The sequence below is a fragment of the Triticum aestivum genome, chromosome 1B, assembly GCF_018294505.1.
Source record: "Triticum aestivum cultivar Chinese Spring chromosome 1B, IWGSC CS RefSeq v2.1, whole genome shotgun sequence".
NCBI lineage: Eukaryota > Viridiplantae > Streptophyta > Magnoliopsida > Poales > Poaceae > Triticum > Triticum aestivum.
In genome coordinates this window covers 488340363-488364444 of record NC_057795.1, presented here as the reverse complement: position 1 = coordinate 488364444, position 24082 = coordinate 488340363, and the positions used below count along the sequence as shown (strand labels likewise).

Below are 24082 nucleotides of genomic sequence, written 5' to 3'. Positions count from 1 at the left end.
TTACTCATTCCGTAGTGCATCATCCCGTAACTAACTCATTAGTCACATTGCTTTCAAGGCTTCATATGATGTGCATTACCGAGAGGGCCCAGAGATACCTCTCCGATACTCTGAGTGACAAATCCTAATCTTGATCTATGCCAACCCAACAAGCACCTTCGGAGATACCTATAGAGCATCTTTATAATCACCCAGTTACGTTGTGACGTTTGATAGCACACAAGGTATTCCTTCGGTGTCCAGAGTTGCATAATCTCATAGTCGGAGGAATATATATTTGACACAAAGAAAGCAGTAGCAATAAAACTAAATGATCATTATGCTAAGCTAACGGATAGGTCTTGTCCATCACATCATTCTACTAATGATGTGATCCCGTTTATCTAATGACAACTCATGTCCATGGCTAGGAAACTTAACCATCTTTGATTAACGAGCTAGTCTAGTAGAGGCATACTAGGGACACGTAGTTTTGTCTATGTATCCACACATTTATCAAGTTTCCGGTTAATACAATTCTAGCATGAATAATAAACATTTAGCATGAATAAGGAAATATAAAATAACAACTTTATTATTGCCTCTAGGGCATATTTCCTTCACCATATGCCACCAGGAGGAGGACTATTGTGGATTACAGGTTCCACACAAAGGAGCAGCAGGACTTCTATGAGACAGTGCTCCTGGACAAGAAGCCCATAGTAAGTGATATGAGATGGGTTGGTTGGGAGTACATTGACAACAATGCAGACTACTTCCCAGGAGTTCATGATAGCTTCAGACTGACTGGAGTTGACAAGTTTGTTGGTCAGAAGCTCACCAAGTGGAATGATGAGATGGTGATGCAGTTCTATTCCACAACACATTTTCACCCTGATGGTAAAATTGTCTGGATGACTGAGGGTACTAGGTACCAATCTATAGTTTCTGAGTGGGCCAAGCTTATCGATGCCCCTGAAGAGCGAGAGTATGATGCAGATGTGTATGCCAAGCCTAGGAAAGGACACAACTCCATGGCACACATGTACAAGGAGATTCCTGATGCTGCCTTGGATACTCACAAGTTTGGCTCAGTGTACTATTTGTTGTCTGGGCTGCCCACAATCAACACTATCCTCAGGCACACATTGTTGCCCAAGTCTGGAGATGACTGGATGGTTAGAGGGCATTCCATCAATTTGCTGCATATGTTTGATGTGCCAGAGAAGTTTAAAGTGATGACTTTGATTGTTGAGACTATCAAGAGAACTGCTGCTGATCAGAAGAGATCATGTGGTTTTGCTCCACACATTTAGATGCTCATCAACTCCAAGATGGGCAAAGGCATATATCTCTTGGACAAGGAGCACCTTCCCCTGTTGCCTGAGTTTGAAGACAATGAGGTTGTCATGGATGCTACACATCCTACTTCTGTAGAGGCTCAGGGCATGTACAATGGTGCTATCTTAGGAGTGCCATGTAGGATAAATGATGAGGTGGAGGAGAGAGAACTCATAAGAAAAGGGTTGTCTTCTCTTATTTAAGAGAAGACAAGAGATGATCTCTTAGCATAGTATGTCTCACCACATTTTTTAGGAATAGCTAATTATTGAAGATAAGGCTAAGAGATGACCCATTGTAGACAGTTTTGTTTGTCATCTCTAAATTACATGCAAGACTTAAGATAAGACCGTCTTATCAACCATTGTACATGCCCTCAGGAGAAGAGGGAGAAAGCTAAAGCAGAGAAGGCAGCACAAACTTCACAAGTTCCAGATGCTTCAACTGTTCACCTCAAGACCAAGCAAGACCAGCTTAGCTATCTGCTTGAGGCCACTATCAGAATTGAGAAAGGATTGACAACCCCGACTCAAAATCAAGAGAGTCTTGAGAGGATCATCGAGACTAAGTTCTATGATCTAGACTTGAAGTTCACAGAGATCCAGACTGCAGTTGAGCAACTCCAGGATGAAGCTGAAGAGAGAAGAGGGAGAGCTACCACTGAAGCCTTTCAGAGAGTGCCAAGGGCACAAAGGTCTGCAGTTGTGCCAGCCAGTGACACAAGGGCTACTACTTCAGCACCAGCAGCTACAGCCTCTGTTGTTCCTCCAGTTGCCACTCCACCAGCTCCATAGACCTCTTCAGATGCATTTGTTGCAGGACTCCTCTCCACGCCACCTTCGCACTCTCGAGCTCCCGGAGATCGTGCTTAGAGAGCCGCATAGCACTATGCATTTCAAGCTTTTTGGTAACTTGTTGCCAAAGGGGGAGAAAGTGTATAGATCATAGGCTTCGAGAGAGAGTGTGTGTTTTGCTTCTTTTGCCTCTCTTGCTATTTTATTTGCTTGCTTGTTTGGATGATACACTATTTTGTGCTTGTGTGTGAGATACTTCTATATATGATCATGTTTGATCATATTATGCTTTAATGAGTGTGCTTGAATGAAGATATCCTATCTCTCATGTATGATCATTCATATCTTGCTTTGGTGATGAGTGCATATTTCATATTCTATCATTTTGAGCGCTCCACCAAGATGTATGTGACATGGAAGAGTAACCCATGATCCTAATCAATTGTGCATTTGCATTCAAAAGCAAATTTTAAATAATGCACAAATTTAGGGGGAGCTCTTGCTTATCGCATACTTCTCAAAGCGATGATGCACTTCATTTATATTATCATTTGTCGAAGCTTTGATCTATATGTTGTCATTAGTTACCAAAAGGGGGGAGATTGAAAGTGCAACTAATCCCTAAGTGGTTTTGCTAATTCATAACAACATATAGCTCATTGAACTAATAACCATTCAAGATTAATGTTTCAGAAAGTTCAATGATTGGTATGGCATGGACTAGAGATGTGGACCCCTCAAAATGCTAAGGACACATATTGGCAAAAGCTCAAGGGGATGAGGTGTTGCTTAATGGCTTGCTTGCTCAAAATGCTTAGTGGTATGCTCCAAAAGCCCTCACCCACTTTCTCATTTCCACATATGTCCTAAACCCAAAGTTATACTCGGCCCCATTGATTTGACCTATCTGGCGCCACCGACTTCACTTGACATAGCCATAGCCAGAAACCCTAATCAGTTCGGTCTCACCGATAGGGATCTCGGTCTCACCGAGATGGGATTGCAAACTCTCTATTTCCCTTCATAACATTTCGGTCTAACCGAGATGAGCGATCGGTCCCACCGAGTTCGCAATGCAAACTCTCTGTTTCCTTTTCATAACATTTCGGTCTCACTGAAATGAGCGATCGGTCCCACCGAGTTTGCTGGACCAAGTCTCTGTTTGCTTATTACTGAAATCGGTCTCACCGAGTTCATGTGATCGGTCTCACTGAGATGAGGTTTTTCCCTAACCCTAGTGCATCAGTCCCACCGAGTTGGTATTGTCGGTCCCACCGAAAAGCCTAACGTTCACATTTTGAACCAGATCGGTCTGACCGAGTTTCACTATTCGGACCCATCGAGTTTGGTAAATTATGTGTGACGGTTAGATTTTGTGTGGAGGCTATATATACCCTCCACCCCCTTCTCCATTCGAGAGAGAAAGCCATCATAATGTGCCTACACTTCCACTACTCATTTTCTCAAAGAAAACCACCTACACATGTGTTGAGACTAAGATATTCCAATCCAACCACAAGAATCTTGATCTCTAGCCTTCCCCAAGTTGCTTTCCACTCAAATCATCTTTCCACCATATCCAAATCTGTGAGAGAGAGTTGAGTGTTGGGGAGACTATCATTTGAAGCACAAGAGCAAGGAGTTCATCGTCAACACACCATCTATTACCTTTTGGAGAGTGGTGTCTCCTAGATTGGTTAGGTGTCACTTGGGAGCCTCCGTCAAGATTATGGAGTTGAACCAAGGAGTTTGTAAGGGCAAGGAGATCGCCTAGTTCGTGAACCCAAGTGAGGCAAGTCCTTTGTGGGCGATGGCCATGATGGAATAGACAAGGATGCTTCTTCGTGGACCCTTCGTGGGTAGAGCCCTCTATGGACTCGCGCAACTGTTACCCTTCGTGGGTTGAAGTCTCCATCAACGTGGATGTACGATAGCACCACCTATCGGAACCACGTCAAAAATCTCCGTGTCTACATTGCGTTTGCTCCCTCCAAACTCCTCCCATTTACCTTCATATGCAATGATTTACATTCCGCTGCTATACTCTTAGAATTGCATGTGTAAGTTGATTGCTTGACTTGTGTTAAGTTGCTAAAATCTGCCAAGACTTAAAATTGGGAAAAGGCTAGATTTTTATTTGGTCAAGTAGTCTAATCACCCCCCTCTAGACATACTTTCGATCCTACAAATGCACCAGAATCAAAAATCCACTCGGTACCTGTGTCTTGAGTGGTAAGAGAATTCAGGGCTGCGATGAGGGCAGCTTGATCCCAGGTAGGCGGCGTTGGTGTTGATGCAGAGGTCGCAGGGGGATGTGGTGGCGCAGATGATGATGTTGACGCAACAACCGAGTCCCAGCTCGCGGCAAGAGGCGGGCCGTAGGGTACAGAGAAGATGCCATTGGAGCCACTGCAGACTGGTACAGGGGAGCATATGCAGTGTGCGCATGTGGAGGTGGTCGTGATCCGAGCAGACCGGGAGCCCCGACGGGAGGACACAGACCAGGCGCCCAAGCCCCACCGCACGCTGGAGGAGCGTCGTACGGAGAAGGTGCAGACCAAGGCATGGGCCAAGCCTGCACGAGATCCGGTCCATGGGTCATGAGACGGGCGCCATGGAGGAGCAGTAGGCGGGGAAGTCGTAGGTGCTGTGGGCGGGCTGGAGGACGCTGGTGGAGCCGAGGATGAAGATGACGCCTGTGAGCGCTGTTTGCGGCAGGTGATAGACCGGATTTATGCCCTTGTAGTTGTGGCTTGGCCACCAGCCAGGAGGCGGTTGATGTTGAGGCGGCGTCGTGGTCGATCCCGAGGGAGGCGCGGCGGCACGAGCAGTGGTGTGGAAGAGGCGAGGAGTTCCTGCCTTGCGTGCTTGGTTTTGTTCCTCCATCTGCAGCATAGATCGGGCCTCGGCTAGAGTGGGGAGCAGACGAAGGAGCGGGATCAGGGTCGCCTGCTGGGCGAACCGCTCGTCGAGGTCGCCCATCAAGGCATGCAGCAAGGCGCGGTCAGCCACAACTTCCCCGAGCTCACGAAGTTTGTCGCCAATTGCCTTGATCCACTGACAGAAAACGCCCACCGGACGGTCACCCTGGGTGATGGTACGAAGCTCCGTGTTGAGGGCAGAGATGCGGGCGTCGATGTTGTCCTGGAAGAGGCGACGAAGCTCGCGCCAGATGTCGCAAGCAGTAACGCCGTCCTTGACGATGAGGTTGAAGAGCTTTGTCGAGATCCGTGTGTGGAGCCACTGAATAATGGCCAGGTCATCCTTCAGCCAGCAGGCGTTGGTTGGGGAAGGAGCGGCGTCGTTGGAGATGTGGTGCAGTAAGGAACAGCGACCGAGGTGGATCTCGAAGAGGTGACGCCAATGATAGTAGTTATGGCTATGAAGATCAAGGACGATGGGGATGAAGGGAGTGACATCTGTGATTGTATCGCTGAAGGAAAGAGATGAGGGGATGGTGAGAGTAGTGGTCACCGGAATAGTTTGGCTGCCGGCAGCGGGCTGGGAGGGATTGCCGTCACCAGGATTGGTCATGGCGTAGGGTAGGAAGGAGAGAATCTAGCGGTTGTCTGATACCATGAAGAATGACAGAATGGTTTCCTTGATTGATTCCGAGTACAACAGAGGGTACATATATGGTAGCCTGATACAACCAAAGGAAGGCGTGCGGTAGAGCGTGCACCGATCGTGGGGAAACCGTGGCTGACCCGGTCTGTCCAGGTCATCTGGTGGCTAACAGGAGGCACTAGATCATACAGTGGGCCGACAGTCGCCTCAGCAATCTTGGCCACAGTGATTCCCTTCCTTCCGTCGCATCTCATCCTCCCATAAGAGCAAGCACCGCAAGATAGTGTGATGCTCCCCATAACAAAAGAAGAAAAATAATCTGATGCTTCACCGCAACCGGCATACAACAACCATCTCCATTCGGTTGGCCTAGCGCCCATCTGCATGCGTGGAGCATCAACACTCAATGAAGAAACTGTTACTAAGAAACACTAGCAAGGTACACGTGCATTGCACGCATGAGATTTGTCAACCAAATTATGAATAAATACCACATTATAGCATGTAAGTTTTGAGTCATATATGCATGATATAGATGTTCGTTTAATTCTTATAGTTCTTCTCATTCAAAATCAATTAGTTTTTATAAAAAAACTAATCTATTTTTTTTTTAAAGATTCATGAAATTGTGCATTGTAAAGCATAAAGTAAACACAAATAATGGCAATTCATCTAGAAAAATAAATTGAGCAATTATGATACGGAAGATTCTAAAACAAAGGAGAAGTTCTTGTGTTTGGAGGTTTGTGCATTATGATTAAGTTCAACCATGGAGTCTTCTAGATTATACATGTGGCAAAATCTAATGGAATATAGATGATATCCAACAGCCAGTAGTGCTCGGATTTGCCATCTCTGCAACGTCGGATTGGCTACATCCAAACGACCATCTTTCAAAATTATTCGCACACTATATAAGGGTATAGAAATATCCATAGGACCATAGAGAACACCGAAGATCACACACAGATCTGGCTAAATCACAAACCCAAAGCAGCATATACGAGGCTACTTACTTGCAGCTGCGCAACAAAAGTACATGCTTGACATATCTACATGGCCACCGATCCAGGAGTTGCTGCATCGATGTGCACCCTGCCTGTTTCTCCTTCAGTCTTGTGGCATCTTGGACAACCCGTATCTGTTCCGGTTCTCGGTCAGTCGTCTGTTGCGATGGGATTGCAGGCCAGCGCCTTGGGGATCCATGGCATGTGTGCTCCATCATGGCATAAGTTCTGCAGACAATGCGAACAAACATGGCTATAGCCCGGGTAACTATGTAGTGTTTTTAGCATGGCCAAACACAGGAGAAGAGCAAGTTTGGGTTTTCTCTACCAAAATGTTACATAGATAATTGTGTTTTTTCAACGTATCCTTGCCTAAGGAGCTTCCACTATGAACCTTAGCTTAGCTGGGGAAATCATTAACTTCAGACCATTTAGAAATCACTAATTCTAACTTCCACTATATGATATCCTTACTACTGACAGAAAAGAACAATAACTAGGATGGTGAATATAGATCACCTCCAGCCAGAAGAAGAATTTTCGCAGGAGGTTCAGTCGTCTCTCATCAGTGTCAGCAGTGTCGATTTGCTTGGCCAGATCTGCATCAATTTTGGTAGCAAAGCACGATATTAATGCAATTGACAAATCCATCTCCAAGTAATTCATAAAATACTAATTTATGTTGCAGCACGAAAGTATAGCCTTAGAAACTGCTACAGGCGCCATGAGAATCTTGATCACAAAGTTGATAAAAGTGGTACAGTTACTTTGCGTCAAAGCAAGGCAGAGCAATAGTGAAAACTGGACATCATGCATCTAAAATTTCAAATGTCTGTTTACAGAAGAAAGCTCACTGGGCACAATAAAGCAGCTACAGCTAATCCAAGCCACTTAAATATCAAGATTTTTTGTCCTATGATACATGTTATAAATAATTTTATTTACACACGAACCGGTGATGAACAGATTAAATTAGTGACTTCTAATAGAATTCAGTTATCCGTTTGGAAGAAAACATGTGAACATGGCTGTTAAACCACTGGTTTGGTCAAGCTATATGCTGGGAGCATAACTCAGTTATGATTTGCACTGGACCATAAAATGCACAGTTTGAGAAATGCTTATCAACACCTCGCTGAAATGAAGCTTCAAAATGAAGCTCTTAGACTACAACCACAATAAAGGCGCAACAACGGAATAACCTCATCAGGCTTAAAAGGTTGCCCATAGACAATATAGTAACCACCTGGGTAGTGATCAAGATACGACAGTCCAACGAATCCTGTGGCATAGCGCTTGGATCCACTTCGCAATTGTCTTTGTCTGCTCACAGGCTTCTGGTCAGTGGCTTTTCTCATAAGCTCTTGGTATTCATTTTGGTCATATGGCTGACTTAAAATAGAATCAAGTTTTTCATCAAATGTAGAAGGAGCACCACAACTAAGAGCAATAGGTGCTTCTTCACTATCTTCAGATGCCTGCCACAAAATAAAAAAATTACAGGCTAAAAACAGAATAATTAAAGAGATAACCAACAATACTAAGCAGAAGTAAAACTCACGTTAAAATCAGAAGATTCAGTACAAGGTACAAGTCCATGCTCATCTGTGCAGATTAAATCCTGACCATGCAAATTGTCTGGAGCAGGCCCGTCAATTCCATGTTCAGACATAACCAAAGTTCTCAATTCATCATATCCAGGGGGTGTCTCCTCCTCTTGCTCATATACCACAGTAACACCTGGTTCCAGCTCAAGAACCATGAAACCATCCTTGATCTTCATGAGGCTCAGAAATTCTGCATAAGATTCATCAACCTCTGAGGTGTTCTTCTTCACAGACAATGTCCTTGGTAGAAAGGAATGGCCCGCATTTACATCGACAGCGCCTGATGTTTGATCTAGTCGCTTGACATTTGCACCACCCCGACTTGTGTGTGGCAATTTTTGGGGGACATTTGTGCCGTCTCTGACATTCACGCCTCCATATGACATATCATCCTCTTCATACCTGACAGAAGCAGGCAAGCCATGGTCCCCATTTGGCATATGAAACACATACGCACTTCCATCTTCAATTAGATTTTCCAAGAAAATCTTGTAAGACGGATCAATGTCTGAAACATCTTTGCGAGTCAAACTGGCGAACACCTTGTTCTTGTCGTGTGATGGTCCATTCGCCATTTTCTGTTTCTTCATCTGGCTGATTATCTGAAAATTGAAGAAGGCTTATATTATATATATGCATCAACAGCCATCGTATCAGTAACTAGCATAAAATCCATAGAGCAATGAACAGGTGATTCATGCACACAACCTACACCGAAGCATCATTGCAACCGCACCCTGCATTCTAACGAAAAAAAGAAAACAATGGCACTGAACAAATTTAGCGAACCCCAACTCATCACTGGGAATCCTCGTGAACTACACCGCACAACGATTCATGGATACTGCTCCTGTTCCTACCATGACAAGATAGAGGATGAGCTCAGAATTCTGACCATCTAGAATGGACAAACACTTGGTATCGAGCATACAACACTGAAACAAAATTCTGTTTCAGTGTAGGATCTCTGCAGTGCACCAGAACCATATCTCCGCACCGAACAAAACTACCACTAGAACTGCATGCGACTAAAATCGCCCTAGGACGAAAGATCCGAGCGGAAACCCGCGGAGATTGCTGGGCACACACCACAAAGCAACAAACGGAATGCGGACCCCTGGGCAACAAAACCCCATTCCGCAGATCGCAGAATAACTGCAGGCAATGCATACTGGAACGAAGTGCATGCAGCACGGAGGGAAGAAGAAACCAGTAAAAGCGCAGGGGATCCGATCGGCGGCCGAATCCCAGTCGAACACTGTAGATTTAGGTGTGGAGGATTTGGGGAACGAAGCTTACGCTTACCAGCGGGAAGAAGAGGAGACCGGTGGTTTGGTCCCCTTTGCGCTTCCTTCCGATAATGGCGGGCGGCAAGGGGGGATTTACTGCTGCCGAGCGAGCTTCCCCGCCGTTGTAGATTTAGGGCAGCGTTCGCCGTGGTAGGAACAGCGAAAGCGGACAGCGAGCAGGGACAAGTCCGGGAAGAAGAAGATGCTCCGCTCGGAGCCGGAGTGCCGTCGTTTCAGTTCGAATAGGCCGAGAGAAGGCCCACGTAGGCGCTAATGGGCCAGCCAGCCAGCCGGCCAGCCCGCGAGCTAGCGGAAACGGTAAACGTCGACGGCGACGGACGGACGGCGAGAGGAGAGGAGGAGAGGCGAGCAGAGAGAGAAAAGAAAAGTAAATCCACGGCCGTACGCGTCGTCAGTCCAGCCGTTGTGGAGAGGAGAGGAGGCTTTTCCCCCGGCCTCGCCCGTCGTCCTCCTCACCCACCTGACAGGCACCGGCACCACCAGCACCGCCCCGCCCCGCCCCGCCACGCCAAGCATCCCTCCCCTCCTCCCCTCCCCTCCCACGGGCCCCAACCAACTCGCCCCGCCGTCGCCGACCCCGGCCCCGGCCCTATAACCCCTCCAGACCCCCTCGATCCGATGCGCTAGCCCGCTGATCCGGGGCCCTAACCGCGCAATTCCCGCCGCCATGGACGCCCCCGCGCCTACCCCTGCCCCTGCCCCTCCCGCCGCCGCGGTGCCGGCCGAGGCCGCGGCGAGGCCTCCTGCTCCCGCTCCAGCTCCTGCTCCTGCGCCGCCGCCGCAGCCTGCCGCGGCGGCCCCGCCGGCGGGGAGGCAGCTGTTCTCCGTGGAGCTCCGGCCCGGGGAGACCACCATTGTGTCGTGGAAGAAGCTGCTCAAGGAGGCCGGCCCGGGAGCCGCCCCGCCGCCCTCCCTGCCCGCCGCGGCGGTGCAGCCGGTCGTCGCCCCCCTCGCGGGGCCCTCTGGTGCTGCGGTAGGTCTTCGTGCCCCCCCCCTTCTATGTGTTATTCTCCTCGCTGTATGCATACACCTAACCTATGTGGGCGCCGATAAGCCTGCAAACCGAGGGATTTCGAGTGGGAGGGATGGAGAAATTGGGATTTTATTAGTGCATAATATGTTGGAGACTAGCTAGATACAACTGTTAGTGCATTTGTGGGCTCATCCAGTGGAGTAATGTGGTCTATGTAGAGCGAGCATAGAAGTAGTTTGCAGAAGAGACATTTAGTGCAGACAGCAAAAGTTAGGAGATGTAAAATAAAGACAAGGCATACATCAGGTGTTGTCGTGGACGGTGGAACCCTTTGCGAGGAGGTAGGATTGTGCCCGCTTAGCTTATCCTCCAGGGCATCGAAACATATACACACTTCCACCAACAGTGCAGCAAAAACCTGAAGAAGATTCAACAAAACTCTTCAGGGTAACTGATGAGGTGGCTACTGTAAAATGAAATTGCTTACTTTTGATATGCACTATACAAGACACAGGCTGATTTCTAATTAAAATTTGCTGTTGGTAGTTCACAGTATATGGAAAATGTTGATGTGTTATCTATCATCCTTGTCGTTCACATTGGCAGCTGCTGCACTTACCCGTTCTTTGGATTGATCAGCCTATCTTGTGTTTGTTTTCACATGTGATAGATAGATTAATTAGTTTTTTGTTGTTGCAAAACAGTTGGATCATTGTTGTATTTGATATTGAGGCTATCTCATCTTTTTTGAGTCAGGTACATCCAACAGAAAACGACCCAAATGATCCATCACAGTCAAATCGGTTCAATGCAGTTATTGAGAAAATCGAGCGCCTTTACATGGTAAGGCACATGTTGTTATCTCAAGAGAGGAGATGCATTTTTTTTACTTAATACACCATGTGCATAACGTCTTTGCCCCATGTCCTCATACTGCACTTTGGCAGGGCAAACATAGTAGCGATGAAGAAGATTTGGGTGATGTGCCTGATGATGATCAGTATGACACCGAAGATTCTTTCATTGATGACGCTGAATTGGTTAGTTTTTTCATTGCTTCAGAGTACTTTCTTACCTGGATGCTAGCAATTGCCTGGATGATGCTGAATTGGTTATTAAACATAAAGACTATATAGAACCTTAGGGTAAGCTCCGGCGTTGGGTTTTTACGGTTTGTTCGGTCCGGTCTCTTCGGTCTTCCAGAAATTTGGTCTTCCCAAACTGATGACCGAAATTACTTCGGTTTTCCTCTATTCGGTCTTCGGTCTATACCATCTAGAATCCGGTCCTGACCAAATAGACCGAATTTGTAAATTGATCCATTGATTAAACTCTTCAGCATACACATAGAAATAGGACGGGAGAACGGGCGTGCTTGTATTGCAAGATGGGCGGCGGAGGCGGGATGCGGCGAGTAGCAGCAGATGTTGGAGGATGGGAGGTGGAGCAACGGACATTGGAGAAGATCCGGCGACCAGGCGTGAAGGTGGAGTACCAGATGTTGGAGGACGAGAGAAGCGGACGGGGGTGGAGGTGGAGCACTGGACAGAGGTGGAAATAGAAGGACCGAGGATGGGAGGTGGCTCGGTGGGTGGCGGCGGCGCGACGCGTGGGGGTCAACAATGCGGGCTAGCATCTAGGTTTGGGAGTTAGGAGAGAGGATGAGATGAGATGGGGACGGCCGGTCATGGACTCGCGAGCCAGGACGCAAGGCAAGTGGGTTACTTGGCCTTGAGGCCGTAACGAATGGGCTTGATAGGTAATGGGCTGGCGGTTGGTGTGGAGGACCTAGTAGTTCGGTCACTTCGGGTTATTCAGTTAGCACAACAACACGACCGATTCAACCGGAGCTACTTCGGTCTTCTTATTCTGACAGACCGAATTTAATTTGATCTTTTGTTGTTCGGTATTTATGGCTTCGGTTTCGGTCTTGGTCTTTACGGGTTCGGTCTTTGATTTTTGTGCCCAGGCTGACCTTAGGGATAAGCACTTCACCTGACCTTTTTAACCAGTATTGAGAATGATGCGCTCATTTCTTATCTTTCTTTCTTATTGCAAGAACAGTCAAATCCTAGTGTACATAGTACAATAGTATACTGACTGGAAGGATTTTGCGAAAAACTTATTCAGCGGTGCATGACAATAGCTCAAAGTTTTGTTAGAATACACTGATGTCAGTTTCTGTGCGGACAAAATGATACATTACATGTTTCCTGCTCCCATGTTAGACAGCGAGTTCAATTTTATTGCTGTATGGTCAGAATTTTTGAAGATGTCGGGCTAATAGCAGCCATTGTGATTGCTTATTACTTGCATTTGTAGGATGAGTACTTTGAAGTTGACAATTTGAAAACCAAGCACACTGGATTTTTTGTGAACAAAGGGAAATTGGAACAAAGGTAATTTTTCTGATACTTATTTGATTTGCAACTATTGAGCTGCACAATTTATGCTCCAATCAGCCCACAAAATACTTATATAAGGCATTGTGCTGGGTCTTACCTGTGCTAATTCTTCATAGCTGTATCATGGTGGGTGATATAATAACTGCTAAGCAGCAATTCGAGCTTACTGCGTACATGCTTTATACATGTGCCGTTGTAGGGCATAAATAATGACATTACTTCAGCTTTGTTTTGCAGTGAGTATGGCTCAGTACAAAATGTTGTACCAGATGGCACAGTACAAAATGTTGTACCAAAGAAACGGAGAAGAAGAGACTCTTCAAATTCTTACATCGAAAATAGCAAGGAGCTTGCACCAGGCAGCATGCCTGTAAAAGCCCCTAAAAGAAATGCTGAAATAGGAAAAAACATAGCAAGTAGCGACTTAAGTTCTTACAGCGAATATCACTCTGAAGGCAACAAACCGTTGACGAATAAAAGTAATTCCCCTGGAAGAATGCAGAAAGGGAATGCCAGTGAGAATGCAACTGGTGCTGAGTACGCATCACATCCGAAGATATCAAGTAAGGGTGTTTCGTTACCTTCTTCAGAAATAAAGGACTTGAACAAGCATAAAACTGCAGTGCCGCAGGCTGTTGATTTTGCTCGTAAGTCAACAACTAATGCAACAAACCCTTATCCAGCATACTTGGAGAAGGATGCTGCAGTGCAACTTGATCTCCAATTGAAAAAATCCTCTAATGTGGCGAAGCCAGATTTGCCAAAGAAAATGCGCTCCAAAGAAAAATATGGTGTCAATCAGTTTCCTGGCTTGACTACAACAGACAACGTATATTCGACACAAACAACGGTAAGAATCAGAGGAACTGGTACTGTGAGTATGGTGGATTCAGCTATCTGTATGCACTAGTTTTGTTTTATGATATTCTGTGCTACCTTTTCAGCACTTGGCTGCAAACAGGCGCATAGAAGGTTCAGGTATTAAGGCCAAGGGTACCAGACTCGAGCGAGCTATTCGTGACCTTGAAAATATCGTTGGTGAATGTGCGTACCTTGTATACAAATTCTTATATTCAATTGTTTACTTTGAAGCACTTCTGGAAGTAACTTTAGTGTTTGCTACTTGATATTCCTCCTCACAGACAAACCACATACTCTTGATGTTCCCTACATTGATCCAAATTGTCAAGGAGCGGTGAAAAGAAGACTGCCTCAAGAAATAAAACAAAAACTTGCTAAGGTCGCAAGGTTATCGGTATGTTCTGCTACACCATATTTTACGTCAGAGTTAAATGCTTCTGGTTAGTCCCTCCTGTGTTGCTACTTTGGCTTTAGATAAAATTCTGGACTTCAGGTGGGGTGTTCCCTGCTGCTGTGAGTTTGGAAAAAAAAACTCACAGCTGACACTGTTCCTAACCTGCATAGAACATTGGTTAGACTTTAGTACTATTTTATTGATGTTTAAATTACTTTCTGAAAAATTATGGGACCTTGTCTTGGTTCTGGAGTACAAAACAACTGCTTAACACAGTAACCCATCAAGGCATACATAGTGGTTTTCTTTGAGAAAACGCAAATGGCCTTTGCGTTTCATTGCATTGGAAAGAGAGGGAATTTATATCCTCCTAGGAGGCAGGTTTACACAGCCGTCAGGGGCTCAGTGGACATCCCAGGATGATGGCAAAACGACCCTGAGCCCTTGAGCCCCGGCCTTTGCCCAACATCAGGCCTTGTCCTTGATCCTGTCGACAAGCTCATTGAGCGATGGGCTCACATGGTCAAAAACGCACGCGTTCCTATGCTTCCAGATCATCCACGGCACCAAAAGCGCCACGGATTTCAGCGCCTTGCGGAGCGCTGGCGGTGTGGATTCCTTCGCGCGCAGCCACCAGTCCATGAGCGAGTCGTCGTGCTCGGGCGCCGGCGCCAGCAAGCGCAGCCAAGATAGGACCTCATGCCATGTCTGCCTAGTGAATGGGCACGTGAGCATCAAGTGCCTGATCGTCTCCGGTTCTTGGTCGCACGGAAGGCACCGCGGTGGTGCTGCAGGCCACGACGTGCTAGTCGCTCCGCGGTCCAGCAGCGATCTTGACCTGCCAGCCAATGGAAAAGTTTCACTTTTGGCAGTGCCCACCTCCTCCATATGAGCTTCCAGGAGTGGCAGCCCTTCGCTCCCTGGAAGGTTGCCCGGTAGCAAGACTGAGCGGTGTATACGCCGTTGGACATAGTGGTTTTCTTGTTCTGCTAAAACTATAGTTTTCTTCTCTTATATCTGTGCTGCTAGATTTCATAAAATCAGTAGCCTATATTTACTACGGCAATAAAGTGAGGTACCTCACAGCCACAACACCACCTCGGCGAGTGCTGAGGTGACACTGTACACCCATAAAGAATGTAGCAAAAGCAGTGCTGCCATGCATCGACATCAACTATATATAGAAAGATGACAGTACACAATGCATCATGAAGCATCAAACATGAGATTCACGCATGTAACAGTAATCTGGCAGGAGCATTCAGCTTCAGCCACGAACCATCAAGCAAGAGATTCATGCATGTAACAGTAATCTGGCAAGAAACACACACCACTCAGCCAGGTCGATGAGAGGGAGGAGGGAGAGTGAAGCTAACCTGCTGCAATGGCCGGCTAACAATAGGAAGAGGGAGGGCTTGAGGTGGAGGGTAGCCTGACGGTAGTCACAGCTGACGCTGCCACCAGATCCAGAACGGATGGGAACAGGGATGGTGGCGGCAGGCTGGGATGCCTCGAGAGAGTTGCAAGCACCGACACAAAACAGATGGGGAGGAGGATTCCTCATGTTCAGAACCTCTGTCTTCAATAATTATATCTGTAGTTATCCAAAATGCAAACTGTAATCCTTAACGTAGTTCCTTGGTAGTTTTGACATAAAATCTGCAGTTTTGAGTTTACTCTTTGAGATTAGAGAGATGTAGGCATATACACCTTGAATTCCTGTGCTGCTGCTTTTCACCGTGTGAATGTAGAAGCTTGAAAAGTACAGCCTGTGCTTGTTGTTGTGTGTTTCAGTAAAAGCACTCGGTTATAGTGGCAGTTTTAACTTACTGTGCAGCTCACAACAGTGAATTCTTGATAAATGCAGGCAAATCAGGGTAAAATCTCAGAAGATGAATTGATCAATCGCCTCATGGGCATAGTGGGGCACCTTGTGCAGCGTAGGACACTGAAGGTGAGTAGAGGCAGCGATTAAAGTATGTGCATTGTTGTATTGATTTAGCGAATTTTTAATTCTTTTAGTCCGTGTTCAAGCATGGCATCATGATCCTTTTTTTTGTGAGTTTCAGATTCCCAAAAAATGTTAATTTTGTAATATTCTTACTGTCCATCATCTTGATCTTGAATCCGGAGGAATTTAGAGGAATTTGTGATGAGTAGGTCTTCTATTTGTTATAGTTATAGTTCACTTGCAGCTTTGAATGAGTTCTAGCACGGTTACTATTAGGAGAAAGCCATTTTTTAGTTCCAGTTTTGTATTCACCTACTGTTAGGGTCTTAGGCATGCTGCAGACATGAATATGATTTTTTTGGTACTTGTGGATGAATTTAATAACATTTTGGATGGCTATTGGCATGCTGATATATTTTTATAAGAACACATTTTTTTGGCGTCGTTATGTGATTATGCATTATCATATAATAGTTTACATTTTTCAATTCAAGTCATGTGGATGAACTAAGCAGCAAGTCAAGCTTACTGGATTTGATCTTTTGATCTGTACAATAATCATGCTACTGACAGTCGACTAAAATTGCTTTCATGTAACTGAACAAGCAGACTCCATGATAAAAGGAACTATATTTTTATCCACATGTCTTCTTTTGATTGGCTAGGAAACAGTGGAGAGACTGCATTATATAAATATAAATTGTGCTTAGTGAAGATAGTTTATTTAAGGAAGGATGCGCAAGAGAGCAAATCTAATTAATCGTCTCTAGTAGCCAGATAAATACTTATGGTTCCCTTTCCCTCAATGCACTATGGGGGTGAGTTCCTTGCTTCGAGATTCTTTATCATTCAACTTTACTTGCAATCTGACCTTCCCTTTTCACTGCTTCTAATATCTTGCATATCATGAGTAGTAAAATTCAGTGTATCCAGGATCTCTTGGTTATTTAACGAGTTCTAATAAAGGACTCAAAAAATGAAATGAGAAATATGCTCGTAGATTGAACATCCAAGTTGGTTGATGCGAAGAATTGCAGTCCTCATTGACCACCTGGACCTTTGAGTGCAACATACTTCACCGAACTCTCACCTTGGGAAGTTGTCATGCAAAAAAGATAGGGGACTCTAATAGTAGATCATGATCACAGACTCAAGAGTGCTCCAGCTGGTTTTTTCAGTCAGCACCTTGTGTTTGGATTTTGCAAAGAGACCGCCTTTCCAAGATTGCCCTACCAAATATTTGGCTAGCCAAAATTTTGTTCAGGCTTTTGCTAGCCCGGGGTTGCCCAGCATTGCCATGAAAAACAAACTAGAGTGGGCAAAGAGGCATTGGCATGCCAAAACATTGGTAAACAAACACCAAAAGTTTGGTGACCGTCAAAAAATTGGTAGGGTGAGCTTTGGCCCATTCAAACAGGTGCAAAACTACCCACTAATGGTGCAACAAGAATTGGTCTTCCACTTCTTCAATTTCTGCACCTCTCATTGCTAAAGAGAGAACAAGCAACATAGACAGCAGAAAATAGCGGCGGTATAACAATATTGACCATGCATGTCACGGTATAACAATATTCTGAGTCTTGAGTATCTGACTGTGTTATTGCGTCATTTTTTCAGTTATGGCCTTTATATTGCTTGCATCATGTCTTGCATTGCTTTGAATTGTATATTGTACCGTAGTTTCACTAATTGTTGGTATCTTCAGAGAAACATGAAAGAAATGGTCGAATCGGGTATGTGCGCTAAACAAGAGAAGGCTGACAAGTTCCAGCAAGTGAAAACTGAGATCTATGAAATGGTCAAAGCACGTCTAGACACCAAGCCCAAGGTAAGACTGCAATGCTGAGTAGGATGTGCAGGATTCACTTCATTTGGGTTCTTGCATTTTATTTTAGCTTTTGATTTCCTCAATGCATCAGAAGTTTAATTTAGAAAATTTTGCCTCCATTTGCTTTTAGGTTACTGAACAAAGGGATGATTCAGCACATGATTTTCAAGGGGGTGTCAGTATTGATGATAAAACAGCCTTAAAAGGCAAATTTGTCCTGGATGCTCCACTGGAGGACAGGATCTGTGATCTATATGATCTTTATGTTGAGGTATAGACATGCAGACGTGTATCTCCTTCAATGATAGTATTTCAAAGCTAGTGGCCAGTTTTCTCTCTACAGAAATGCTGGAAGCTTCGGAAGGGATATTTTTCTGTTTAGTTTTAGGTTTTATCTATTGTACATGTGTGTATTTTGTGAAGCTAGTGGCCAGTTTTCTCTCTACAGAAATGCTGGAAGCTTCGGAAGGGATATTTTTCTGTTTAGTTTTAGGTTTTATCTATTGTACATGTGTGTATTTTGTGAAGAGATAAAATCTTTGCCCATCCTGTCAGGAGCTTAGTACAGTTATTTCGAAATAAGAGTGGCTTCGAAAGGCTACTTGCCTTTAGCCTTATTTAATTTGATCTATACGTATTTAGTATCACTTCGAAGCCTTGAGTTCCATATAACTTATGATTATGCTTAATTATTGAAAATCGCATGCTTTTCAGGGTATGGATGAAGACAAGGGCCCTCAGAGTCGTAAGTTATATGTAGAGGTATGGCCTGCCAATTTACATGTTTCTTTTTCTGTTCCTCCTTTCTGTTTTGCAGCTATTTAGGATTCTACCCTCTCCGTCCCATAATATAAGAACATTTTTCAAGCTAACAAGCTTGAAAAATGTTCTTATATTATGGGATGGAGGGATCCCTTGTTAGCTTGAAAAATGTTCTTATATTATGGGACGGAGGGATCCCTTTTTTTAGGAACATCTGTTGAAAGAACCTACTCCCTCCGTTCGGAAATAAGTGTCGTGGTTTTAGTTCAAATTTGAACTAAAACCACGACACTTATTTCCTATCGGAGTACTACATGTAATATGCAAACATGTTTTCGACGGAGTAATGGTCCTTAAAGACTTCTTTTTCATTCTGGCATGGTACTTACAATCACACAGGAAGATCTTGGCGGTGAACTTAAATGTGGTTCCTTCGTAATACACCCTTTTGGTTATCATAATCCGAATATCCGATTGACTACGATGGTGTCTCTAAGCTAACCAATATATGCCTTTTGGCTTGCTCCATTATTTTACATTTAGTCAAGATTTTTTTAGCGAGGTAATCCAAAGTCAAACAAATGCCTGTGTACCAGCTAAAGATTAGTGTGTCTCTAAGCTAGCCAATACATAATTCCTTTCGGCTCACTCCGTTATTTTGTATGTAGTCGAGGAAACTTCTAGCAAGGTAATCCAAAGTCAAAGAAATGCCTTTGTGCACGAGCTAAAGATTATGCCGAGAGATTTATACTCGGTTAATTGTGTTTCATGGATCATGCATTTTGCACCGATTTAGTTATTTCATAAGCTTCTGAGTAACATATTAGTTTGAGATACACCAGCTCATGTGCTTTTATATTAGTTCATGACGTGCTCGCATTATCTTTCTGCACCAGCTTGCTGACTTGTGGCCACAAGGTTACATGGATAAAGTTGAAATTCGAAACGCCATTTCAAGATCGAAGGAGCGAAGAAATTTATTGTACCGGCAGCGCAAGGTGAATGTCTTTTCAGCTTAACATGCCTAGTTAAAAATCTCCTTGGAAAGAAAAAAAAAGCAAGTACACAACTCGGTGGCATCCATTTCTGCATACCCTGCCCAATATGAAACGTATGCACAATACTTGGTCGGAACAAAATGTCACTCACTGACTAACTAGATGTTGCATGTTAAATAAAAATCAGGTTCGCAACGAGGAGAGAATGAAGAGGAGAAGGATAGCTGCTGCCGCCAAGTCACGAGATGGCAACCCAATGGTGGCTCAGTACGCTACAGCACAGCAAGTTATGCAACCGCCCGTGAAAGACGCTAGTCCATCGATGACAAGCACGCACACCTTGTATCCTGTCGTTAACTATGGACATAGCCAGGTCTGCAGAAACGCTGGCAGAGTTGGTGAAGTGACGGTGGGTGCAGTATCTGACGGCAACCGTAGTTCTTCTGCGGACATCAAGAGGAGAAAACTAGGTTCTGACGCCGCCGTGGATCTGCAACTGCAAGCTAACCCACTGAAGGCTCCCCCACGGTATGTCAGCGAGAAGCAGAAGCCTGCGAAGCGTGCGGATGATGTAAAGGTCGGCAGTAGCAGTAGCCTTCCTCAGACGGTGCTTGCCGTTGCAGGCTATGACCCCCAGCGGCCCGGCTACAGCTAACAAAATCATTTTGGTGGTGCTCCATTGGGGAACAGAAGAATAAATCATGGCCAAAGGTTGGCTTGTAACAAAGATAGGTAGGTAGATGTTCGATGTGCTCGCTGCCAATTGACTTCTGAGCAAATTATGTTTAAACTCTTAACGCGTCATCTTGACTGAGAAGGGTATTTTCTGGCCCATTTGTAGTTTGGAAAGATGAATAATTTACATTGTTTAGTCTGTTTCGTTTGTCATTGTTTCCGCTCGATGTAATCATTCTGTTGTTGGTTCTCTCTCACCAACATCTGCATCTGAGCTCCATTTTGAGTGCCGGAATTTATCATATGACCCTGTTTATCAGAAATCCATGTCTTATGTTTTGGAAAATATTATGAAAAACATACAGGCCGTAGGTAGAAACTTGTCCACATGAGTTTGGTAATGAAAGCAAGTCACTTTACACATCATGGTAGTAGTTAACAATGTTGACAAACCAAAATTCTACATGTATTATTATGTTTTGATAATAATATAAAACAAAGTGCCTCAAAAACCAAATAGGCCTAATATAAAATTACCCGTTCATTGGACCTGATACGTGCCAGAATTAGACCACTGAACTACCACTGCCATTGTCATACCACTGGTGCTACAATATAGTAGGAGTATGTGCCATGACATCACAAAAATTTCTACCCAATCCAAAGGCTTAAGCTAACCTGAGTACTCACACTGCAGAGACATTCATTCTTCTACCTGCCCTAACATCACTAATTACTATTCACAAATCACAATCAACGCCACCAGCCATGAGCCAGGCAGGCTAGAACATATAATGAGTAGATCCTTTTTTTGAGAATCGGTAATGAGTTTTTTTTAGCAAAGATAGCTAGGCTTTTATTCGTTGTGGAGTGTGATTACATTCGTGTCGAATGGAGCGCCCAGCCAAATATGCCTACCTAGCTAGCTTATGTGCTTCGAAATTAGAAGCTCTAGATTCAAATGTAAAATTACAAGAAATAAATCCTTTTGAAGTTTCTTTCAGTTCTCTGATAATACCAACGTAGTTGCCTCCCCCGCCCTCCTGGATACTACTCCCTCCGTTCCTAAATATTTATCTTTTTAGAGATTTCAAATGGACTACCACATACGGATGTATATAGATATATTTTAGAGTGTAGGTTCACTCATTTTGCTTTGTATGTAGTCACTTGTTGAAATCTCTAGAAAGACAAATATTTAGGAACGGAGGGAGTATGATTTATGACTTGTTTGCAATCAGATGCCACAAGCAAGTGTTGCATCCCCAAATCTTGTGCAAGTGATAGCGCCTCCCTACACGCCACTGCTTCCACCGTAGCAGGATCAAGCATCCCGTGGATCACAAGGATAGACGAGCCCAGATAGTTTCCATCATGATCACGACAAATGGCCGCTCCTGCATCCACGTCATGATCGATGGAAATACCCGCATCAACATTTATTTTGATAGTTCCTTCTGGAGGTGGCTCCCATCTAACTTGCACATTTGACGTTGTTATTCTTCCATCATGGAAAAGAGGCAACTCCGAGCTGATGGTTCCGTCGTAGCGAGCATATGTTCCAACAAGCCATCATCATTCATCAACCAACGCCCCGGCTTGGAGGATCCGGCTTGCGTACGCTGTTGAGAGGGCATCGGCGTCTCAGCCTATATTAGCTTGTCACTCGGAAAGCGAACAAGGTGAGGGCGAATCAGCAGGCTGTAGCACAGAAAGTTCATCCAGCAACCATGAGGAGGATCATGTCAATGATGCAGTTTTCCAAACCATGGTATGTTGAGTTATGTTTGATTTGAAAAAAGACTTTGTAAGTCTACTTAGTATTTACTTTACTCATCATAATATGTCTGTCTTGCTCAGGCTGGAGATCTGATGCATAACATCCCTCCTGCTCAAGCGCTACAGGGTTTCTCCGGTGGAAGTTGCAGACAAGCTCCAGTTTGTAACACTACACTAGTGTCAAAAACGTTCTTATATTATGGGACGGAGGGAGTACGTAATAAATAAGCCTTCTTCAGTTTTGAAAGGGGAAGGATAGCTTAGTGCCCGTATCGCGAGCTGTGGCTAAGCTGAGCTGTTTGGTAAATTTGGTGCCGTGCAAATAACAGCATATTGGAAGAAGAAGATGCCAAGCCGCGCGCGTCGTGGAGCCGGTCTGAAGCAGGACTCGGGTCGAAACGGGCACGACCAGGACGGACTCGTGCGCAACAGTGACTGCGTGCCTGGCCCTGGAGATTCATCTTCAGAGACAGCGAGACGGCCTGCCGTGCGGAGGTCCCTCTGGCTGGCGCTCCTGGTGATGGCCCCTCTACTTGTGCTTGTCTTGGTTGGTGTCTGGAGGTCACTGAGCTAAACTAGACGGTTCCTCCTCATCGTCATCGTTCGTTGGTAGGCTCTCTCTATATATGTTGGTGTTGTTGGTGTGATGTATATACTTCACTTGGTGTCTGTCTATGTGTGTGTTAAGTAACTTTAGGCTCTCTCTACCGTACGGACTTTGTAATGTAGCCATCCCATTGACATGACATATTGGAGAAATCGACTTACAATCTCTATTGTCTATGCAAGCAAATGAATGAATGGACGATTGAGTTATGTTAGCGCATGCATTGGGTCGTTTCTCCTAACAAGATTATGTAAGCAACCTGAACTTTTAACTTGAGCTCCAAAGAAGTTGTTGAATGATCTAGCATTTTTGGGTTTTTACTAAGCTGAAAAATGTAGCACTGTGACAATAATATTCTGGTTTCCTAACTTAAATCTTTCATTTTCTTGCCACATTTTTACAATCGTGCACTTGGATGATGGTGACATTATTTCTTATCTGAATTCTGCACGCATGTTTCCAGTTGAAACAGTAACTGAAATTGATAAGTATGCAACAGTTTCTGCCCTGCAGCATGGCTAAAATGTTGTGAGTTACTACTTCAGATAAGTAACCACCGTATTATTTTCTGCGTGTAATTGACATGTACAGATGTTGTCCCTCCGCATGAACCATCCATTACCAGTCCAAGGTTTCCATCACAACAATCTATAGGTATGCAGGTACTGTCTAATACCTACACACAAGCTTCTCTCACAGATTGACTCCTCTGATTGACGTTTGTGACTCAGCATGTGTGTGGCCGTGATGCAGACCTTATCTTGGCCTGACTTCAATTCCCTTATGTGATACGATTGGCAGCTCTTTTCTTCTAGATGTATTGGTTCCTGCAGGTTCCACTGGATCTTGCCTTTGAGTGATACGATAGCTCAATGGCATGCTCACCAGTTGTTCTTCTGTCAAAGTGGCAAACTGGCTCAACTTTATTTCCTGTGTGTATTACAGAGTACTAGATGTGATTATTTTATTTCAAGCACTGGCAATTTTCTAAGCATTATGTTTTTTAAGACGCTGAGGTCTCCGATGATTAGTTATGCTTTGTGAGGTTTATGCTTCATACAACCTAGGTAATTCTCAGTTGATCTTCTCAATTTCTAACTGAATATAGATATATATACTGACAGTAAGGCCGGTGGAGTAAATAGTTGGATAATTCTTTGACATGTCGTACTCTAACGTATGTTTAAATCAGCGTTTGATACTCCCATGATCGATTACTTTTTGCATATAATAAATTAATACAA

At 44.6% G+C, this 24082-nt stretch overlaps 2 protein-coding genes across 6 annotated transcripts; one reads left to right on the top strand and one right to left on the bottom strand.

Annotated features, from left to right (window-relative positions):
* Positions 1–5686: 5686 nt before the first annotated feature.
* On the bottom strand, positions 5687–9891 carry LOC123133871 (uncharacterized). Of its 4 annotated transcripts, XR_006465424.1 has the most exons (6): positions 9601–9891; positions 8250–8897; positions 7935–8166; positions 7208–7287; positions 6698–6916; positions 5687–6061 (listed from the first exon to the last, which is right to left on the bottom strand). XR_006465424.1 is itself a non-coding variant. In XM_044553272.1 (5 exons), exons 2-5 carry the CDS (start codon positions 8883–8885, stop codon positions 6839–6841), a joined length of 1026 nt encoding a protein of 341 aa, XP_044409207.1. In that variant the 5' UTR covers positions 8886–8897; positions 9595–9891; the 3' UTR covers positions 6527–6838. The 4 variants fall into 4 exon arrangements, 3 of the variants coding, with proteins under 3 accessions (XP_044409207.1, XP_044409215.1, XP_044409201.1); XM_044553272.1 differs by lacking the exon at positions 5687–6061 and having other exon boundaries at positions 6527–6916; positions 9595–9891; XM_044553280.1 differs by lacking the exon at positions 5687–6061 and having other exon boundaries at positions 6527–6941.
* Positions 9892–10061: 170 nt separating this feature from the next.
* LOC123133852 (ubinuclein-1) lies at positions 10062–20665 on the top strand. Of its 2 annotated transcripts, XM_044553255.1 has the most exons (14): positions 10062–10578; positions 11335–11421; positions 11526–11618; positions 12901–12977; positions 13221–13546; positions 13667–13833; positions 13928–14027; positions 14126–14238; positions 16106–16192; positions 17895–18017; positions 18148–18288; positions 18732–18779; positions 19676–19777; positions 19965–20665. In XM_044553255.1, the coding sequence occupies exons 1-14, from the start codon at positions 10273–10275 to the stop codon at positions 20430–20432; spliced, it is 2238 nt and encodes a 745-aa protein (XP_044409190.1). In that variant the 5' UTR covers positions 10062–10272; the 3' UTR covers positions 20433–20665. The 2 variants fall into 2 exon arrangements, with proteins under 2 accessions (XP_044409190.1, XP_044409186.1); XM_044553251.1 differs by having other exon boundaries at positions 13221–13833.
* The last annotated feature ends 3417 nt before the right edge of the window (positions 20666–24082 follow it).